At 44.9% G+C, this 19,332-nt stretch overlaps 1 protein-coding gene across 2 annotated transcripts in view; it reads left to right on the plus strand.

Annotated features, from left to right (window-relative positions):
- Positions 1-18,295, plus strand: part of RASAL2 (RAS protein activator like 2) — a 128,960-nt gene extending 110,665 nt beyond the window's left edge. The window contains exons 13-19 of one of the 2 annotated variants that reach the window (XM_050900562.1): positions 98-297; positions 1,268-2,129; positions 6,485-6,619; positions 7,992-8,194; positions 8,692-8,779; positions 11,517-11,547; positions 13,593-18,295. In XM_050900562.1, the coding sequence (XP_050756519.1) occupies positions 98-297; positions 1,268-2,129; positions 6,485-6,619; positions 7,992-8,194; positions 8,692-8,779; positions 11,517-11,547; positions 13,593-13,735 (1,662 nt within the window). In that variant the 3' untranslated portion in view covers positions 13,736-18,295. The remainder of the gene's footprint in view (positions 1-97; positions 298-1,267; positions 2,130-6,484; positions 6,620-7,991; positions 8,195-8,691; positions 8,780-11,516; positions 11,548-13,592) is intronic. The other variant, XM_050900563.1, reaches the window with a different exon arrangement.
- Positions 18,296-19,332: the final 1,037 nt, after the last annotated feature.

Consider the following 19,332-nt stretch of genomic DNA (forward strand, 5'->3'; position numbering starts at 1 on the left):
CAACCACCCACCCTCCTTCCTTCCACCTCCACCCCTCCGCCTCTGTGCATCGTTATCAAAAAACTGGCGGATGTCGCGGTGCTTGTTGTCCAATTAGGGTGAAAATTCCTTCCTACAGGCGACCGTGGCAAAACTGGGACCTCTTCCTCGTATTCTTGCTGATATCACCAAATCAATGACCAACCCTACGCCGATACAGCAGCAGCTGAGGCGTTTCACTGAGCACAGCTCTAGTCCAAACGTCAGTGGCAGTCTCTCCTCAGGGCTTCAGAAGATATTTGAGGACCCCACTGATGGGTATGTAACAGCCTGAGCTCAAGGGAAGATGTGGGATAAGGGGGTGGTTAAGCCTGTTGAGAGTAGAGTGCTTCATTACCTGAACTGTCTGCCCAGGCCAGCTGTAGGAGCAGGGAGCTTGGGCCTCTGTCACGGGGAATACACAGTCCCAGTAAGAGGTGCACAAGGTGGCAATGGAGACCTGAAGCTCTTGACTTACCCAGGACTCAAACATGTCTCTGGGAGTCAATGACTTCAGCTGCTAAAAACCAGTTTTGCAATTTACTGCCAGTCTGAGTGTCCGGATGCGTAGTCAGCCATAATGTTTGCTTCTGGCCATCAGGCTGCTTATTTACTGGTAATGAAAAAACTGGGCTGTAGGTGGAACTTGTTACCAGTGGAATAACAAAACCAGTCCCTCCTCTGTTTAGTGCAGCATTTCTCACACTGTAATAGCTGTTAATCTGAAGCAAAAAGCTGTGACAGGGCCGGACTGCCAAAGAGCTTGGATACTGTGGTCTCAGAGTAGTTTCTGTGCTGTCAGGTATGAGGGCCAGTTTTGTCACGTGGAAGTGTCTGCCCTCTGAGCTTACATCTAGATCTACAGGAGCCTTCACACAACTCCTGTTGAATTTTCAGACCCCCACAGTACATAATGCTGGCGAAGGGTTAAATGGGATCTGAACTGCTCTGAAGTCTTGCTGGAGACAGAAGTATCTAGGGGGAGGAGGATTTGGCGGGAATGGTTTGCTTTTCACCTGTGAAAAAAATAAAGATGAAGCACTTCTTGAATCAAACGTAATTCTCAAAGATAAGTGGTAATTAAGGAAGAGTGTGTTCTGACTTGAACACAGAGCTCATAAAAGGAAAGCTGGTTCCTTGAAGCTTTCAGTTGGGGGGGAGGTTAAATGAAGTAGAAAGACTTCTCTGGGACAGATCTCTCACGGTTTTGGCTGCTTAAAAATTAACCAAATTCCTTTCCACTCCACAGTGACTTGCATAAGCTGAAATCTCCAACCCAGGAAAACGTAGATGGATATTTTAGGGGCAAGACCTTACTGTTGGTTCAGCAGGCATCCACCCAGAGCATGACTTACTCGGATAAGGATGAAAGGGAAAGTGTCTTGCCCAATGGACGTAGCATCTCTCTCATGGACCTCCAAGATCCTCACACGGCTCACAGTGACCATGCTTCTATTATGCACGAAGTGCCTTTGCGCTTGGCCGGCAGCCAGCTCTCTATCACACAGGTGGCAAACATCAAACAGCTGTGGGAAACTCAGAGCACACCCCAAAGTGCTCCCCAGGTGAGAAGGCCTCTGCACCCAGCTTTGAACCAACAGGGCAGCCTCCAGCCTCTGTCGTTCCAGAACCCGGTTTACCATCTCAACAACCCAACCCCGCCGATGCCGAAGGCCTCTGTGGACTCCAGCCTGGAGAACCTGAGCACTGCCAGCTCCCGGAGCCGAAGCAACAGTGAAGACTTCAAACTTAGCGGACCCAGCAACAGCAGCATGGAGGACTTCACCAAGCGCAGCACGCAGAGCGAGGACTTCTCCCGACGCCACACGGTCCCAGACAAGCATGTCCCCATCGCGCTGCCCCGCCAGAACAGCAGCAGCCAAGCACAGATCCGCAAAATGGACCAAGCTGGCCTGGGCGCCAGGGCCAAAGCACCGCAGTCCTTGCCGCACAGCGCTTCCTTGCGGAGCACGGGCAGCATGTCGGGAGTGTCGGGGGCCATGGTGACTGAACCCATTCAGAATGGGAGCCGGTCCCGGCAGCAGTCCTCGTCCTCTAGGGAGAGCCCTGTCCCAAAGGTGAGGGCGATTCAGAGGCAACAAACGCAACAGGTAAGGAAAGCCTTTTTTCAGGCGCTTTCTGCTTTGCTGTTTAGCTGATTGCTGCATTGACCTTCAAAGCTTTTTGACCATTGAGTTGAATCAAGAGTACTGGCACTTAAGCAAGTGGCCACTAGCAAATGTAAGGAATAGTCATGCTTGTTACCCTTACAAGCTTGGCAAGCCTAGCTTACCTATTACTTTTGGATGCTTTTGTACTAAATTAAAAAAAAAAAATGTTTCCCATTTACTAAGGTGGCAGCAAGCCTGCTGAAAGAAACAAAACTTGAAAATTTCCCTGAATAAAAAAAATAGAAGCAGCTCTGTTCCAAATCGTAGTTAAGATTGCCACGTGAGACTGCATTTGCCCTGTGGTGCTAATTTAAAAGCGTAGCTACCTTAAAACAGAGAAATAAACAAAGATAAAGTATCATAGAATAAACTGCTGCCAAAATCATAAATAAGTACAGTTGTCTTAAGTGTGGAGAAATCTATATTTCACCATGATGCAACAACCTATTGCTGATCCCCAAATAAATACTGCTTTTTCATTAATCTTCCCAAACTATGAATAATGCAAACACTTTCTGGAAAGGAGTGCTTATATGTACCAACTCCTGGTGCACTTAATCAGTTGTTCATAGGCAACTGTAAATCAAGATTTTCCTGTCAAAAAGCCAACATTCCTTTACCTTAAAAAAAAAAAAAAAAAAATCCTGTTGTGATTTGCTGTGTATGAAAATCTTTTCCTAAATTAGTTTAATGTTAAAGAGAAAATGAGTATTTAAATTCTTGGCACTACAGCGAAGGTAGAAAATGTCTCGATCTGCAGGTCAGAGGGAAGGTGGTTGGTTTTAGAAATGTCATATTAGTGCATACAGTCTTATCAGCTGGGCAGGGTGAGGCTCTTGAAGGCAACACCTGCAGTATTCCTTGGGGTTAAGTGTTTTCTTCTGTGGTCACTGTGAGGGTAAACATGGTCATGTTTGATTTACTTTACCTAGTAGAGAAGGAAATTTTTGAAGCTCCTGCTTTCCACAAGACCTTCGAGGAAGGATGCTACTCTGCATACAGGCATGAGTGAGGACTTTCACTCCAGAAAGTTGCAGCCCCTGAGGCTGAGGCTGCACCGTGCTGCTGGTGAAGCTACATCCGCAAGGAGCAGGAGGTTATGATCCTCCTTGCTGACGTAGCCCTGTTGGCAAAAGTGCTGGTGAAGACACGGTTGTGCAGGGGAGGGCTTTTGGCTTGTAAGGTAAAGTTGGCAGAAGAACTTAGTTGCCAGCCCGAGCTCCTACTCTGCCAAAGGTTTTACTGGTATCCCTGTTGGTGTAGCTTTCTTGGCAAACTCCTGAATGTTGCAGTTGAAAGGAGGAAAATCTGGATGATGCCTGGGAACCCAGGAGCAATCAGGGCTTCAAAACTACTTTGATACCTCAAGTTCATTAAAGTACAAGGAGATCAGAAACACTGAATCACAAAGCAAAGCTTAATATGCCAAGTTAGTAATACCAAAAAAAGTAATTGCATATTATTTGAAGTGCATATGTTTGTGTCCTCCTTTGGAGTGTGTGTTTTACATTTGGGCATAGAGGGGTTGATAGGTCAGGTATATTGAATACAACCAAGCCTAGTGTGGAGGTGGTAGGAAATTTTTAGGCCAGTAACAAGGAAAATTTGAAGGATAAACTCCCTTTGCAGTTCTCAGGCATTCAGTGTGAACCTGTATTGTATGACCTGCTGAGTTATATGGTTCTGTGCAGCGTCCTAGCCAAAATCCCTGGGGAGCTGGTGCCTTTCCTCAGGGCTTGTTACGGGAAGTGCCTACACAAATACACAAAGAAGGCTTTACTTTGAAGGTGTTAGGATAAGGAGGAGGAAGTACAGATGATGTGTCTCCAGTCTTTGTGCATACACCTTACACGGGTTAGAAGAAGAAACGTTCAGTTAGCTGTTTGCAAATCCCTGGCTCTTCTCATCTTAAATTGCTGATTACCTGACTGCCCCCGAGTAAATCAGTTCCCTTTGCTTGTTTAGCATCGAAGTGACTGTCTCAGTTTTCCCTCTTCTCCAGTTCCTTTTTATATTCAGCTTCACAGATGCCTGTGACTATGACTGGCTTCAGGGCAGTCTCCTTCCCCTCTCTTGTAGGCGACATGCATCTACTTATTTTTCCACTCTACTTTCCATACTAATTGTTTCCACTGGATTCATTAGAGTACTTGCTCCTACTTCATTCAGAGAAATCAATTTGTTCTTTCCTTCCCCACATCCTTGAGAAATGTCTTGAAGTGTGCCAAATCAAGTGGCCAAAATTTTTTTGAGGCAAATTCCATTGTGTCCTTTTAATTGCAAATCATGTTGTGGAATTCTGTTCTTATTTAAAAAAGAAAAAGAGAAAAGAGAAGCTGGGCATGTTCTTTCTGGGCATGTTCTTTCTAGGCATGCTTTGTGGGCGTTATAATTATTAGACTCTGTTCTCTACAAGTCCCATTTGTTTCTGAATATAGAGCTGGGCCCTTTGTTTGGTGGGAGAGGTCACTTTTTGCCTTCCATTTCCATTTAGTAGGTAGGTGGGAACAGAAATGTCAGTGTGTTCCTCTGGAAGAGAGGCAAAGAGGGGAGGGAATTAATACACGCTCCTAGCAGGCTTTTTCTTTTTTCCCCTGTATTAGAGTATAACTCATAACCCATTAGCATGTGAAGTGCTTGCCATCCACTTCGTCTTTGTAGGCTTTCTGAGCTTGGCTGCTGAAAATATTCTGTCCTACAGCTTGCAAGGTTGTTTGGCAAGGTTTGCTGCTGATCAGCAGCCTGTTACAAGGCTGGTGATGTAGTTTATAGTCACTTTTCTGCTATCTTAGTCGTCCATAACTCCAATGAACCATGACACTGTTCGTCCATAGCTATTCCTAATTCCTCCAGCAATTCCTAGAGCCAAAGTATTTATCTCTGAGAAGAGCCTGTTGATGGCAGAGCCACTCACAGTTCATAGTCTCCCTTGCTATGGCTGCCTGACAGCAAATACCATCAAAAATATCTAACTAAGGAGCTTTGCCAAGCTGTCACACTGCACTTGAAAGGGGCTATTAGCCTTTCTGCTGTGAGGACTTCCTTTTAGCGAAAAGGCCTCTGCCTAAATCCAGGGATTTTTGCCTAATTCCTGCTCCTTTCCTTTGCCTTCATACCCATCCTTGCTGATGCTTCTTCCAGTGCTGGAGTCTTCATCGCTGCTCAGGACAGCTGAGCCGTTAAAGGCAGATCCTTTTGCCAGAGCTGGCGTAGGACGTATGCAGCGCTCACCAGCCCTGTCCTCGTGAACAGGAGAAACAAATGGAGGTTGACATGATCCCTCGCCTGACTCACGTAAAGAAGCTGTTACTCCCCCATAAAGAGCTCCTTGCTGAAACTGAGACTTCAAAATCCCCCTGCCAGGGAGCACATTTCACTTTGGTACAATACTGAAACGAGGCAGTGAGCTGAGGAGCTGCTTGAGCACAAAAAGAAGCTACAGTTGGGGGCGGGGAAGGAGTTGATCTTTCACATTTCTCAAAAAGTTAAGACAGTGTTGCTCTTTCAGGGGTAATTATGCTAATTCCTGTGCTTATAAACTTGTCTTTGTCCATGAAAATTGCTTGGAATTTGTAGCAAGTCGTATTTTCCCCAGCCAGGCGGAGAGTTTCTTGTTTCTTTTCTTGGCTTCCTTTTCGAATTCCCTTAAAGAGGGGATAGCCTCTGATGATGTTTTTCAGTTCTCCTAGTAAGCACTGCTGGCCCTGGCTTCCTTTCACAGCCTTGTCGGGTGTGTATGCTACAATAGACCATCTAAATCTATCACTGCAGTGATAACGTTACACCTCTTTGCCACTTTTAAGTACTGCTGTGCTGTCTCGTGTCCAAGCCGTGCAGCCCCATCCTCCGTTGCAAAGTCTGTCTGCAGCCTGGCTGAGCAAGCTGCTCCCAAGTTAAGCTCCTCAGTACTCCAAAGAAACCAATCTGTCTTACCTGAACAGGCTGCAAGCGGAGCTTCGTCGCTCTGTTTTCTTTGTGAGAGAAATCACAGGTTGAGAAAGCCTTACTGAAAATCTGGCAAAGGGGAAAGGTGGATGTGAACAGCATTTGGAAACAAGAACTCTTCCAGAGAGAAGCTCACTTGGAGGGGAAGAAAAATTTTTCAAGTACCTTGGTGTTACAGGGACTCAAGTAAGTGCTGTGGGTCCAAAGTCAAGGGAGGATGAAGTATCTCTGCAAGAGAGGTTTTGGGGATCCTTTGAGACCGACAGATTCGTGGTCATTTTTCTCCTCCAAATAAACTGCATTTTGTATGTAGTTTCTCTGAAAAATGCTTACCGGTATCTCTGCTCCAGGTTCAGTCGCCTGTGGACTCTGCCACAATGTCACCAGTGGAAAGGACAGCTGCATGGGTTCTCAATAACGGACAGTATGAAGAAGTAGAGGAGGATGCAGAGCAGAATCCAGATGAAGTCAAGCATGCTGAGAAGGTAGATTTTATTCCGCATGCAGCCGACTCGTAGGGCTGCCAGTGAGTCCTGTCCACCTCACAGCCGAGTTCAGAACGGCTTTCAGGCGCTGCTGTGACAGAGTCATGCTTTCAAACACAGGTTGTATTGGCATAACTTTCTGCTGTACATGCTGTCACACACATCCGTAGTACAGTATCGCGTACTATAGATTAACCCACGTACAGGCTGTAGCATGTCAAATGGGTGCAAACTGACATAGCCAAGAGTTTGTACATCACAGGCTGGTATTTGGCACTTACGTGCATCGTGAGTCACGCTGCCTTAAGTGTATTAGATCCTGCTCAAGTCACTATTTTTTATGACAACATTATAGCCACAGCATACTGCCATTTTTCTATGCTTGCAAAACTTTTTAGTGATCATTAAACTCCGTTTAAAAAAACCAGTTAACCCAACTGAGTATAGCTTAGGATATGCTAAGTGATTGTACAAGGCTCTGTAAATGCAATTCAATCTTCATCAGTAGTTGCATTCAAATTTTGTCTTGGGCTTCACCTGAGGCAAATGCCTGTCATCTAGGTAGTACAGTGTTTCTGGGCTACACAGAAATGTCCATGATCTTTTTTTTAAAGCATATTTATTTTCAGGGGTAGATACCATTTTTCCAAATACAGTTACATCTATATGCTGCTATGATGATGAAGTTTGGCAAGAGGTTTGGTATTTTGAGAAGGCAGGGAGTGAGGAGGAGAACATTTGGTGGACAAGAAGCAAGAACATAGGATTACTAGGAAAGGTGAATGAACCCAAAACAAAGTGGGTATGTTGAGATTCATTGCACTATCGCAGAAGTGATTGTCCACAGAGACAGTAAGCAGAAGAACAAAATCTCAGCCGAGTAAACTTACAGGCTCTGTTCTGTAGTGAATGATTTGCTCTGTCTTCACATGTAGTTTCAGGCCTTGATTACGTCCTGAAGAATGAGTTATTTGGGTCCCATACTGGTCTGTTTTGTAAGTGTGGTCACCCCAGGACATTTTTACAGTTGAGCACTATTAGCGGCTTCTGTCTGGGAACTGCCTGAGTCTGGAGTAACTGGGGATGTTACCGGTCAGGGCTGAGGAGCCACGTTGGAGCCCTCTGACTGCTTAAATTGCTACAGAATGACATCCTACAGTGTGGGAATAGCTTAATGCTCAATGGGAGCCTACGTGCTCCTTGTCTATGGTTGCCCACAGTTGTTTGCTTGTCATTTGCTTTACTTCTATCAATTTGTTTTTCATGAAAAAACCAATGTCCTTCTCTGAACAGCAGCAGCAGATTATAATGATCTGATCTGTTCCTTTTTTCCTTTGCATCTGATTCTTTCCTTCTTTTCTTCTACCTGCAGTATGAACAAGAGATAGCAAAGCTGAAGGAGCGCCTGAAGGTGTCAAGTCGCCGGCTGGAGGAGTATGAGCGGCGGCTGCTGGTGCAAGAGCAGCAAATGCAGAAGCTGCTGATGGAGTACAAGTCTAGGCTGGAAGACAGTGAGGAGAGACTGCGCAGGCAACAGGAGGAGAAGGACAGCCAGATGAAAAGTATCATCAGCAGGTGAGGCTTTGGAAAGTTTGGGACTGTGTGGAACAAGCAGCTCCCCTGTGTCATGTGTTCTCTTTGATACTAAAGAAGGTGGTCGCATGGGCTTCTTGACATCTCTGGACTGATACCATCCTGCCTTAGAGATGAAGAAACAGGGATGCAGACGTGGAAACTTGCCTCAGATTACCAGGAGAGTGAAGGAAAAGATTTAGGAATTTTTAACCCTGGTCTCTGTTGTACTTATAACAGGTCTTTTTGCTTTGTTTGGAATCTGTACTCAAGGCAGTAGTTTTTCCGAGCAGTTGCATTTTTGGCAACGTCCATTTGGAGAATAACAAGGTTAGGCAGTTGAGAGTGTCAGATGGATAGATAAGCTTTTCCGAGTGCAGCAGAATTCTTCTCTTGCAGAGCCAGGACAATCAGAGAAGTCAAGCCAACAGGCCAGAGTACCTGAAACACTCTGGAATAGTATCAAACAGTCCTAATCTGTACCTCTCTTTGCTCATCAGACTCATGGCAGTTGAAGAGGAGCTGAAGAAGGATCATGCAGAGATGCAAGCTGTCATCGATGCAAAGCAGAAGATTATTGATGCACAGGTAAGGAGCTCAGGATCTCCAAGAACCAAGTGTTCTGTGCGTAGAACCCATTATTCTCCCCTATCCTCCCGCCCCAGCATAGTTATCTAACTCCCAAGCCAGTATTGGCGCATGGTGTTGCACATGTCACTTACTGCCTTCTAGGAGAGAATTGGGTTTTTTAATTAATCAAGACTGTACTGTCTGACATTAGGCTTTGAGATAGCCTGACAACAAATCACACGACTGATCACTTCTCCAAAACCTTTTCTACTTCGTGAGATCCCAAGGGGGTAAAGGAATAGGGGTGCATTGTGTAGACATTGTTCCAAGTGTGGGCCTGGGAACTCTGGAAGAGCTGTGCCTGATACCAGCATAGTTTAATTGCCATGTGCATGCATCTTAGCTATGCAAGCTGAAAGCATGGCTTTGAACGTTCGAGTCCAGAAAAGAGAATGCTTGCAATGGAGCATTGCCCTGTATAATGTCGTATGTGGCATTTCACCCCATCTGACTGTCCACGTCAGTCCCGGAGAAATGCCCACTTTGCCACAAACCTGCAGTGCTTGCCTCAGTCAGCACAAGTTAGCTGTGGGAAGTGGGACCCAGTGGGCGATGCATGGGGGTGTATTGTGTGGGATCATTTCAGCTTTTCTTCTGTGTCTGTGCTGATCCCAGAGAGCAAAGCTTGTACAACAGAACCTGAGACTGGTTTGGTATCTGCCTGCCGTGTTAATGTTTGTGATATTTGCATTTGGAGGACATTTTTCCTGCCTCTGGGCTTTTCAGTAGTTCCAACTGTAAACTTTCCTTAATAGATCATCTTAAGAAGATGACCCGTTTCAGGAATAACCCAAGTTATTTCAGAAAGTTGTTTCCCTACACAAAAAGTGGCGAGAGGGGCGAGCCTCAGTTGAACGTTGCTAAAGATGGTACTGGTGTATTAGAATATAGGCATAAGTAAGCACAAAAGGGCATACCCTGCCCATTTTTTTCCTGTTGAATGGCCAGCGATAATAGAAATGTTTGAGCTCACAGGGAGCTGTAGGGAAAATATAAAGTAGAAAAAAGCTGTGTTTTTAAAAGGCTGGTAACACGAAGAGCATATTTATAGCCGATTTCTTTTTGATAATGTGAAAAGTTCTGTTTTTCCTGCTGCCCCTGCCCGTTTTCCCACAGTTCTTCAGAAAGACTGTTCATGAAAGCTGGATTTTTGGATCCGTGCCATCTAATCTGAACAAATCACTTGTGTACAATAGCACGGCACTTCTGTTACCTAGCCTTGCAGAATAAAAAGAAAATCCTACTGGAATTACACCATATATAGTTCCTAGCTATTGTGCGAGGTGCTTTACATGGAGTTATCAGTGTAGTCACCCCTTCTAGATACAGCTCAAGATTAAATCCTTTCTGTGAGGACTTGCACTCAAAATGCCAAGTGGGAGAGTGCAGTGCTGGAGAATGAACAGGAATGTAGTCAGTCACTGTATTTTTTTATTTTCTTGGTCGTGCGGGAACAGTACAGCAGCCTCCAGTCTGATCAAGGAGTATGGCAAGTGGAAGCTGGAGTAGAAGTTGAACATGCTGGGCCATTTTTTGGAGATAGGCACAGTCAGGGCATCTTGCTGTTACACCCTGATGGAATGGCAGCTCATCCAAACAGCAGCCTGGTCTTTGAAGGAGGTGATGCCTTTTTCATCTGCCTCAAGGAGGTGAAAGGGGCACTAAGCAAACTCATAAAAAGCGATTTTTGGAGGGGAGGATTTGAGAGGTTGTGACTGAATAAGAAACTTGCCCTTCCCTTTGTTACCTGTCTGTGCCAGGAGGCTCTCAGCCTCGGTGTGAGGTTATGGACTAGCAAGGCGGAGGGTGGACCAGTCTGATTCCCTCAGTGTCACCAGCTGGCAGGAGAGACTGCTGCTGACTTGTGGAAGCTTCAAACCCTCAGGGCTGGAAAGGTGTGGTCCTTGATCACACTTGATCGGATGATGCATCATTTATCACCTGCAGTGGAAATTGTTGAAAAAACAGTAGCAAGAGAGTAGCATTAACGATTCCTCTTTTAATCTGACGTTTTTTTCTTCTGAAGTGCTGTTGGCTACTTGGGCAAGCAAGGTCATCAGCAAACCTTAACTGCTTCAGTGTCAACCAGTTCATGGGGGAAGCTTAGTTGCCATTGCCCTTTCATGGGTACCTGAGCAGAAGAGGACACTGATGAAAGATTCAGAACAGTCACACCAGAGGAGCCCAAGTGTTTCCTGGGTTCTGTAGCAATCCCTCTAAGTTGCGCTTGGAAGATTTTTCTTAGTCTGGGATTCATTTGGCAAAGGGATATAGCAGTGGCTAGAAAAGAAAAGGTCTTTTTTATGTGAGATTTATGGAGTGGAGTTGGAACCTGGCTTATCACACCTGTTTGAAGAGTTAAATGGCTGCTAGGAAGCAGCAGTAACCCGGGCTTCTTCTGCTTAGTTACATCGGCACAAGGTGCTTTTCGGGATTTGCTCTTTTGTCTTGTGGTCAGGTGCAGCACCCAATGCTGCACCGATGCACAAGGACAGCCTTGTTCTCAGTATACGTGCTGTTCGCGCTGGCTCTGGGCTGCGCCTCGTGTGCGCCGTGGTTCCAGAGGCTGGCTCTGAGCCTCCCTGGCTGAGCAGGGGCTAGGTCTGGCTAAACTCTCTCCTTGGAGCAGCGGAGCTGCAAAGAGTACTAGCCCAGTTGCTATTGCAAGTGACGTCTCCGCTGTGTTAAATTACAGGTCATAAATGGGGATGAGATAATTCAAACAGGCAAGTAAACCCAATCAGTTCTCTAGCTGAGCAGTACCCAGTCCTGGCCCAGTGCACTGACCTCCTACCCATTCCAGCTCCTCCCACTCCCTGTGCCCAGTTCACCTGTGTTAAGAGACATGTTTGTTACACTGTATTTTCCTTTGAGTGAGAAGGTGCCTCTACTTGCCAAGCTCACGCTTTTAAGATTGATTTTCCAAGTGTAGATTTCCAGCTGTTTTGCAAACTGGCATAGTGAGCACTCATCAGTGCCAGGAAATAACCAGCCTTTCATTTTTAACTCTTTGGAAAGCTATATTCTTTGGAAAGAAATTTGAATTTTAAATTATATATTCCAGGTGAAATTTAGTCCGAGGAGGAGGAGCTTTAACTTGCTGAAGAACACATTTCGGCTAAGGCAGTTGTGTTTTGCAGGATTTATTTCAGCATGGGAGGAACGGCTAAGGCCTTTAACTCCTCCATCGTCCGTTCTCCTTACTTACGTTGACTGGATCAGGGCAAGTGCTAGGGCAGGCTATAGCCTGCCTTGCTGTTTGTTGATTTCTCGTGCTGCCTCCTCCTCCTCCTCCATTTGCTCTGCTGTACAGAGCTTGGTCTCTTCAGGGCTGTGATACAAGCAGTACTTAAATTCTGCTTTGTTTTTGCACCCTAACACTTATCCCTGTGGGGAAACCCACTGAGAAAAGCAAACATTACTTGGTTACTGATGTACCACACAGCTGATGTGCTGGGATCAAAATCTCAAGGGGCTGTTGTAGCACTTAGGTCTCCTGAGCAGTACGTCTGAACTATCCCTTAATGTTTGTGCCTTCTGTGCATCATTTTTCCTTCCATTTTGTTCCTCAGTGGGCTGGACTGGGAAGAGTTCCTGCATGCAGCTTTTTTCATTCAAGTAAATTAGACATTTTTCCTTCTCAAAGAAAAAAAAGCCAATCAGCTGGTAGCATGGAGAGCTTATTTACCTTTTGCCATCTCTGTTGCTGTTTTGTATGGCTACATTATTATTTTTTCTTGAGGGAAGATGAAAATTGTCATTTCTAATTGTGCCACCAACTCTTTGGCTTGACCCTCCAGTGCTTTATCCCACTGCAGATAATCTAGCTGTTAGTAGGCTGGGTTTTGTTGATGGGGTTTTTATTTTTTATAAATTTAGTACACATCCTTTAGCTTTCTGCTAAAAGTGGAGGCTAGCACTTTCTGTGCCAGAAGAATCAAAACTGGGATGTGGGAACCCTGGATTCGGCGGAGCCCGGGAGCCCCTCTGAGCTGGAATGGGTCTAGGAGCAGTGTGTTCAGTGTTTGTTCTTTGTGTTCTGTCGATGGCATCTCCCCCTCCACCCACACTGCCCTCTTCCCCTTCACCTCAAATAACCCCTTAGTTTTAGCTTTTGGCTGCTTCTTCTCTATGTTGCTGTTGCACCCTCACTCCTGCTGGTGACTGCAGGCTGCCATTATCTGCTTTTTTTTATTTATTTCAAGCATACCATGAGTTTATTCTGAGCACACTCCATCCAAAATACAGAGACAGTGGCCGTTAGATACCACTTGCACTTTTCTCTGCCAGATGAAACCTCCACCACTTTTATTTTCTGCTGCCTGTTTCTGTTTTTCTGACTATATTTTTTTTTAAAAAATAAATTGGCTATTGTTGTTATTAACACCAACACCCTTCCCCGCCTCCCATGGCAAAATACTGCATTTCCATCTGCCTGGGTTGGAGGCTGTCTGGATAAAGCCACCGTGACTGGACCAGTTCAGCAATGTAACTTTGACTCACTGTCACCTTCCATCATGCAAAAAGGCCAGGAGGGCCAGACCAGCCTGTGAAAAGCCCGTGGCACGCAGGGGCCACGTTACCCCGAGAAAACAGAAAGAGGCAGACATCCCATCTTACCAGAGAATGTTAGCCAAGCTGCCTCTGCCTAGAAATCACCTGAAGACGCAGTCACAGCCCCGCGTCCTGGAAGTTCCCCGTAAAGCAGGCTTGTGGGGCAAAGGCATTTCACTTGTGAAGGAGCTCTGACTTTGTGGGGTGTTTGTTGCAGGAGAAGCGGATCGTGTCCCTGGACTCTGCCAACACGCGGCTGATGAGTGCCCTGACGCAGGTGAAGGAGCGCTACAGCATGCAAGTCCGCAATGGCATCTCCCCCACCAATCCCACCAAGCTTTCCATCACGGAGAATGGTGAATTCAAAAACAGCAGCTGCTAAATGGGCGGATGCTGCCGGCCATCTCCCCAGGAGAAGGGCAAGAGGGAGCAGACTCGAGAAACCTTCAAAATAGCCCCCCCTTCCCCTTACAGGTTTACATGATGCTGCTAATAAAAAGGAAAAGAGAAAGAACTCTGAAAGGTGGGCTTTAATTCCCCACTCAAGGCCAGGAGAACCGGGCTCCCGAGAACAAGTCCTTCCATATCACTGTGTAAATAGAGGGAGCTCTTGGGTCATGTACAGAAAATGCCGATGTAATATACCAAAAGGAAGTGAATACTGTAGATTTTTTTAATTATTGCTATTTTTATTTTTTTTTTTTTTTTTCTCTTGTTGAAAGCACTGCAGTCCTTGGAGGAGGAAGAGGGGAATGTGAGTGCATGTGTGTTGTGGGTGAGAGAGAGAGAGATGAGCAGTGGGTTACATTAGACAGCAGCTGTATATATCAGGCTGACTGATACAAGTACATGAGTGGAGTGAAATAGTAGTGAAATGAATTCTGTAAGAAAACTCATCTGCTGGTTTTATTCCCCTCTTCTCTAGCTGTTCTTTAACTGAATGCAAACTCGATAGCAAACATTTTAGCAAGAAAATTGGCTCTTGCTGGATCCTGTACTTACTTTCGGTAGGACTCCGGCAAAAAACTGTCCCTTGTTTTGAGCAAGGTAAAAACTTGGAGCGGCAAGCTTGTTCCCTTGCATTTGCACACAGTCAGGCTTCCCATCAGACAGACAGAGGGAATCTGCAGTTTTTCAAGGTAGGATTCTTTCTTTTTTACCCTGGTTCTAATGCAGTTTTATATTTTCTGTTTTGAGAATTTACAGACCTGTAAATACTTCTTTTTTTTTAAAAGATTTCTATCCAGTCCCTATTTCATGCACCATGCAGTGGCACCCTGAATTCATTCTCTGCACTCCACCAGGAACAGTCAGGTTAATGCTCTGAGGAAAGGGCTAACCGAAGGGTGCCCATGCCCAGCAAAGTAGACTTCCGTATGCAAACTTTCCTTTTTCCTAGAGGATTTCTACTTTTTAACTCTTGTTCAATTTCACTATTTCAGCCGCTAGCGTAGCCAGTCTAGTTCCAATGAAAGAGGCTTTCTGCACATTTGTGTTAAAAGATCTTCCATTACCACTGAAATTTTCCTTTCTCTGGATACTTTAAAGGGGTTTTTTTGAAGTTGTGTACACACTGGTTTTTTCTTAAGGAGTTTTGACTAAGCTTTCATCTCCAATTACTTTCAGTTGCATTTCATAGAAGCATACTTACAGGCTGTATGTGAATGCGTATATAATTACAAAGTGACCTTCTCGTGGAAGATAATGACATTCACAAACTGTAAAAGATTAACAATAAATGACACAGTATTGTCAATTCTCATGATTTCATCAAATGCCACCATATTTAGTCTGAGAGGTTTTTTTTAAAGCCCCAGATTCTAGAGTCAAGTAATAGTGTGTGAATCTTTGCTGTCACTTTTTGGTATACGTTTCTAGCCCCCAAACTCTCAAAGTAAATAAAACTATTGCAACAGCAATTGAAATTTTGAATTACAGAAATACACTAATAACAGTGAGTGTGATTAACCATTCAAACATGTTATGGAAATTAGAAATTGGAAGAGTTGACTTCAAAACGAGACAAAACCTCGGGAGGGTGCCTCGGTGCGGGATGTGTTCAGCGAACAGTTCAGGCTGCAACTAGGAACAAGTTAATGAGGTGGCTATGGGGGTACCTGGCTGAAACCGTATAGCCTGTGATATGGAGAAGGTCAGAGCTGATCCAGTTATCCTTTCTGGCCTTAGTTTCTGAGTCTCTAAAATTGTACTACATTAAAAATGTAGGTGCTTCTAAGCCAATTTCTTGACCTCCTGAAAGTGACCCATGTTGCCTTGAACATGAAGGATCGGCAATACTGAGGACCCAAATTCAGTGTCTGTTGTCAAGTTTGTTTGTTCTTTGGAAATGAATTAATCTTGCCTCCGTGGGCAAATGCAGCTTGTGACAGAGCGCAGTATGTTAACTGTTCTGCCCGACTGTTGTGTTACGATACTTCAGTTAGACATCATCACACAAGTATGTTACATGACTAACTATGCATAAATACAGAGACCACATCTCCTGCACTGTAGGATGTATAAGAAAAATGTGTATGAATCTCTCCTAGCAAGGCCTTGGCTGTTAATTTACATCTAGAGAAGATTTGTCTGCAGCGAGTTGGAATTTATATTTATGCTTAGTTCTTTCAGATCAAAGCTTCTCTGGCTGCTCAAATGTGACTTGGTACTACAGGCCAAGGAGCATCCCTGTTGTATTCTCAGAGTATCCATAGCGAAGTCAGCACTGTCTGACACACGTAGGGTTGTCCTCTCCATTTGCTCAGTACTGGTTTCTTTTCAATACTTTCCAAACCGTCTTCCAGCTCTGGGTCATTGCTGACCTCTGATATTTTCTTCCTCAAACTGTGCCTTTAAGTTCTTTCTTCTTTCCTTCTTCCCTCATGCATCACAGCCGTAGGCAGTCTTATCGAGTTTGTATTAATCTGTCTTGTGAGTAGCTCTCTTTTACAAGAAACCTTTGCAACCCCCTTTTTGTTGAGTATTTTTGTGTGATCTGCATCTCCCCTTTGCCGTGTACTGTAATTACGCAGCTGCATGGTGGGAAATTTTTTCCCAGAAGTAGCCTTTTCAGATGGGCTTGTGCATTGCTCACTTACTACACAGTCCAACTAGGATGGGTGTTCTGTGACTGAGACGTGAGAGCAAGTGGTGGTAGGATTACATTGACTAGAACAAGGCAGAAGCAGGTATCTCATTCTGGTAGCATTAGTCTAGCGTTCATTCGGGAAACGCATTTCACCGGAGCTCCCCAGCTTTCTGGTCATCTATCAAAGATCACTGGCTGAGCTGTGCTTTGATGCTGAAGACTCCGAGACGTCCACGTTGGTTTCTGCAGAGAAATGCAATAGGGGCAACATTTCAGCCCTGATTTTTAGAGGGGAAATAATACCTGCCCCCAAGATCGGTATGTTTTGGTGAGGTCTTCAGTAATGTATCATTCTAGTAATGTACCTCCTCCTCTGTATTTCTTAAGCTTGTAGAACGCTTGTAGGAAAAAGTTGCTGTTCTAAAAGAGTCTGACCTATCAGTATCATCCTCACAGCTTGTTGCTAGGCTGGTTGTTTCTCTTCTGTTTCAGTGTCTACCCTAAAGTGCAAAGTGTACTCCTCTTAACTCCCGCCATAGAGGAGAAGCTGCCTGTTGACCCAAAAGGGGGTGAAGGTTGCAGACTCACAATGCTGCAAGACTAAAATTGATGAGCTGCAGAACAAAACGTTATGCTCCCGAGGTCTGCAGGCAGCTGTCTCTCCTAGTTTGTTACCAGGCAGCTTTCTAGAGAAATTTCAAGCCGCCTCAAGCTGACAACATGTGAAAATGCCAGCTTCTGTTTTGTCCAGTCTGATAAAATTCAAGCGGCACTAAACCACGTGGCAGCCAAAAGGTCTGTCTTGTTTTGGAGCAAGAGCTCTAACTGGGCCTGATCACATTTGGTTTAAGACTAGTTAGCCAGTGGGTTTCTGCAGCAATGAGAGAAGTAGTAAATAGTGCGAAGTCTGATGATGAGCGTTATAGACATTAGGTTTTGGTTCGTACTTTCAGCAAATGCTGTGTCTAATGCTCTTGCAAGAACTGCTGCTCTCATTTGGAAACAGCTGAAGTAGTGCAGGAAAAATTTAATAGCCTGTAGGGAGTAATACTCCTGTACTCCTAAGACTGAAACAGAAAAGTTGCCCCATCCTGGCATCTCAGTCCTTGCTGGCCACATTACTCAACGCTGTTCTAGGATGATTCTTCCCAAACCGCAAAGCCTCGGCTTCCGAGTTCTCAGCAAAAGCTCCCAGCCAGCACGGCGGGGCAGGAAAATGGAGCAGCGTTTTGTAGGGCTGTGGCCTTTTGCCATGTTGCACGTGGTGTCTGCGGAGTGTGTGAAGAAGAGAGGTGACAAGAATGACACGGGATAGGCACTAACGGAGACGAGAGGGAGCACGGCCTAGGAGTGGCAGCCTGTAAATGCCCATTCTTTGCAACTCTAGGAATTCAGACCCTTTTTCTTTTTTTAAGGGAAACAGACAGATTTCACATCCAGGAATTACCAGCTGTTGTTTCCCTGGTGTATCAGAAATGGGCAGCTATGCATAAAAGCACAGATTCATACAGCTACACATTTTGCAACATTCCTCTCCAGTGGCATAACTCAGGGGATCCAGAGGAGCGTGGAAAGGGATGCGTATGTTTGCTAGTTAGAGAATATGAGGTGTATCCAGTAATAAATTCTGTATCCATCTAATAAGTCGTCCAAGAAATGGGTTTTATTTTATGTTCCTGCAATTGCTTTGGGTTGGCTTAGGCTTTTTTTTTTTTTTTACATGATATATTAATTTCATGTTTTAATGCTTGCTTAAACCCACCAGCTTTTCACTTCATCTGAAAACTCAATGAATGAAGTCTGTCAGTTTTACAGCAGTGCCTGTGGAATGTGTCAGCAATACTTATCTGCTAAGGTCACCGTGTATGTATGAATTCTGTTTGTGTTCTGCAAAAATGTCTGTGTCGTTCCTGGTGAACAATTCCCGTCCGGCTTGAACCATTAAATGTATTTCCATCAGTGTTTAGCGTGGTCAGCCGCGGGTATCCAGCTGGGTGTGACAGAGCAAAAAGGGTTAAATTTCGGCTGATGCTTTTAGGTATTTCCTTCTCCACAGTAAGTTGACTCCCATGAGAGCGAGCATGTCATTACAGATCATGCCTGCCAGGAATCCTACCTGTAAAAATAGATTTTCTGTCTCAAGGGCCTTAATAAGAGTGTTACTACACAGAACTGTTTTACAATGATAGCTCTAAATAATTTATTTTTTATTTCAACAAAGTACACCTTAAAAAGTAATAAACTTGTCTTTCAAGGCGTATTTTTATGCTAGTAGCACTGGACTGTTTGGTCTCGGAGATCCATTTCTGCATTTCATTGCCTGGGTTTGTTCTAAAGAAGATTTATTTTTGTTCTGTGAATAATTTTTGAAGGTTCTTGTAATATGTACAGATATAGATACATTTGAGGTCTTTTATTGATATTCCTACACAGAATACAAATAAACTTTAACTTTAAACAGTTTGGACTCGGTAAACCTATGCTGATTTAAAATTCTGCTCTTTCTGCTCTCAGGTTGTACTTGTGTTTTGTGTAACTTCAGAGGGTGGAGGGAAACTTACACGGCGTAACTTAATGTTTGGGACAGAGTAGCTCCCGTTTGACACCTGGAGCTACCTGAGGAAACCAGGGGGTCCGTGGCCGAGCAGAGCAGCAGAATTAATTCCTTTCTCCTGTTCCTGTGGCTGGGTGTTTTGCTGGGGTGTCCAGCCCAGCTCCCGGGGCTGCGTCCCGGAGCTCTGCCTCCCCGTGACCTCTCTTGCGCTTTCTGAAGCTGTCCGCTCTCTGGGAAATATCTGGCGTTGTGGAGTGAGAGAGCGACAAGCTGTGGAGACATGGAGAATTGCTCTCTGCTTCTTTTAGGCATGGG

This window comes from Gymnogyps californianus, chromosome 8 (assembly GCF_018139145.2).
Source record: "Gymnogyps californianus isolate 813 chromosome 8, ASM1813914v2, whole genome shotgun sequence".
Taxonomy (NCBI): Eukaryota; Metazoa; Chordata; class Aves; order Accipitriformes; family Cathartidae; genus Gymnogyps; species Gymnogyps californianus.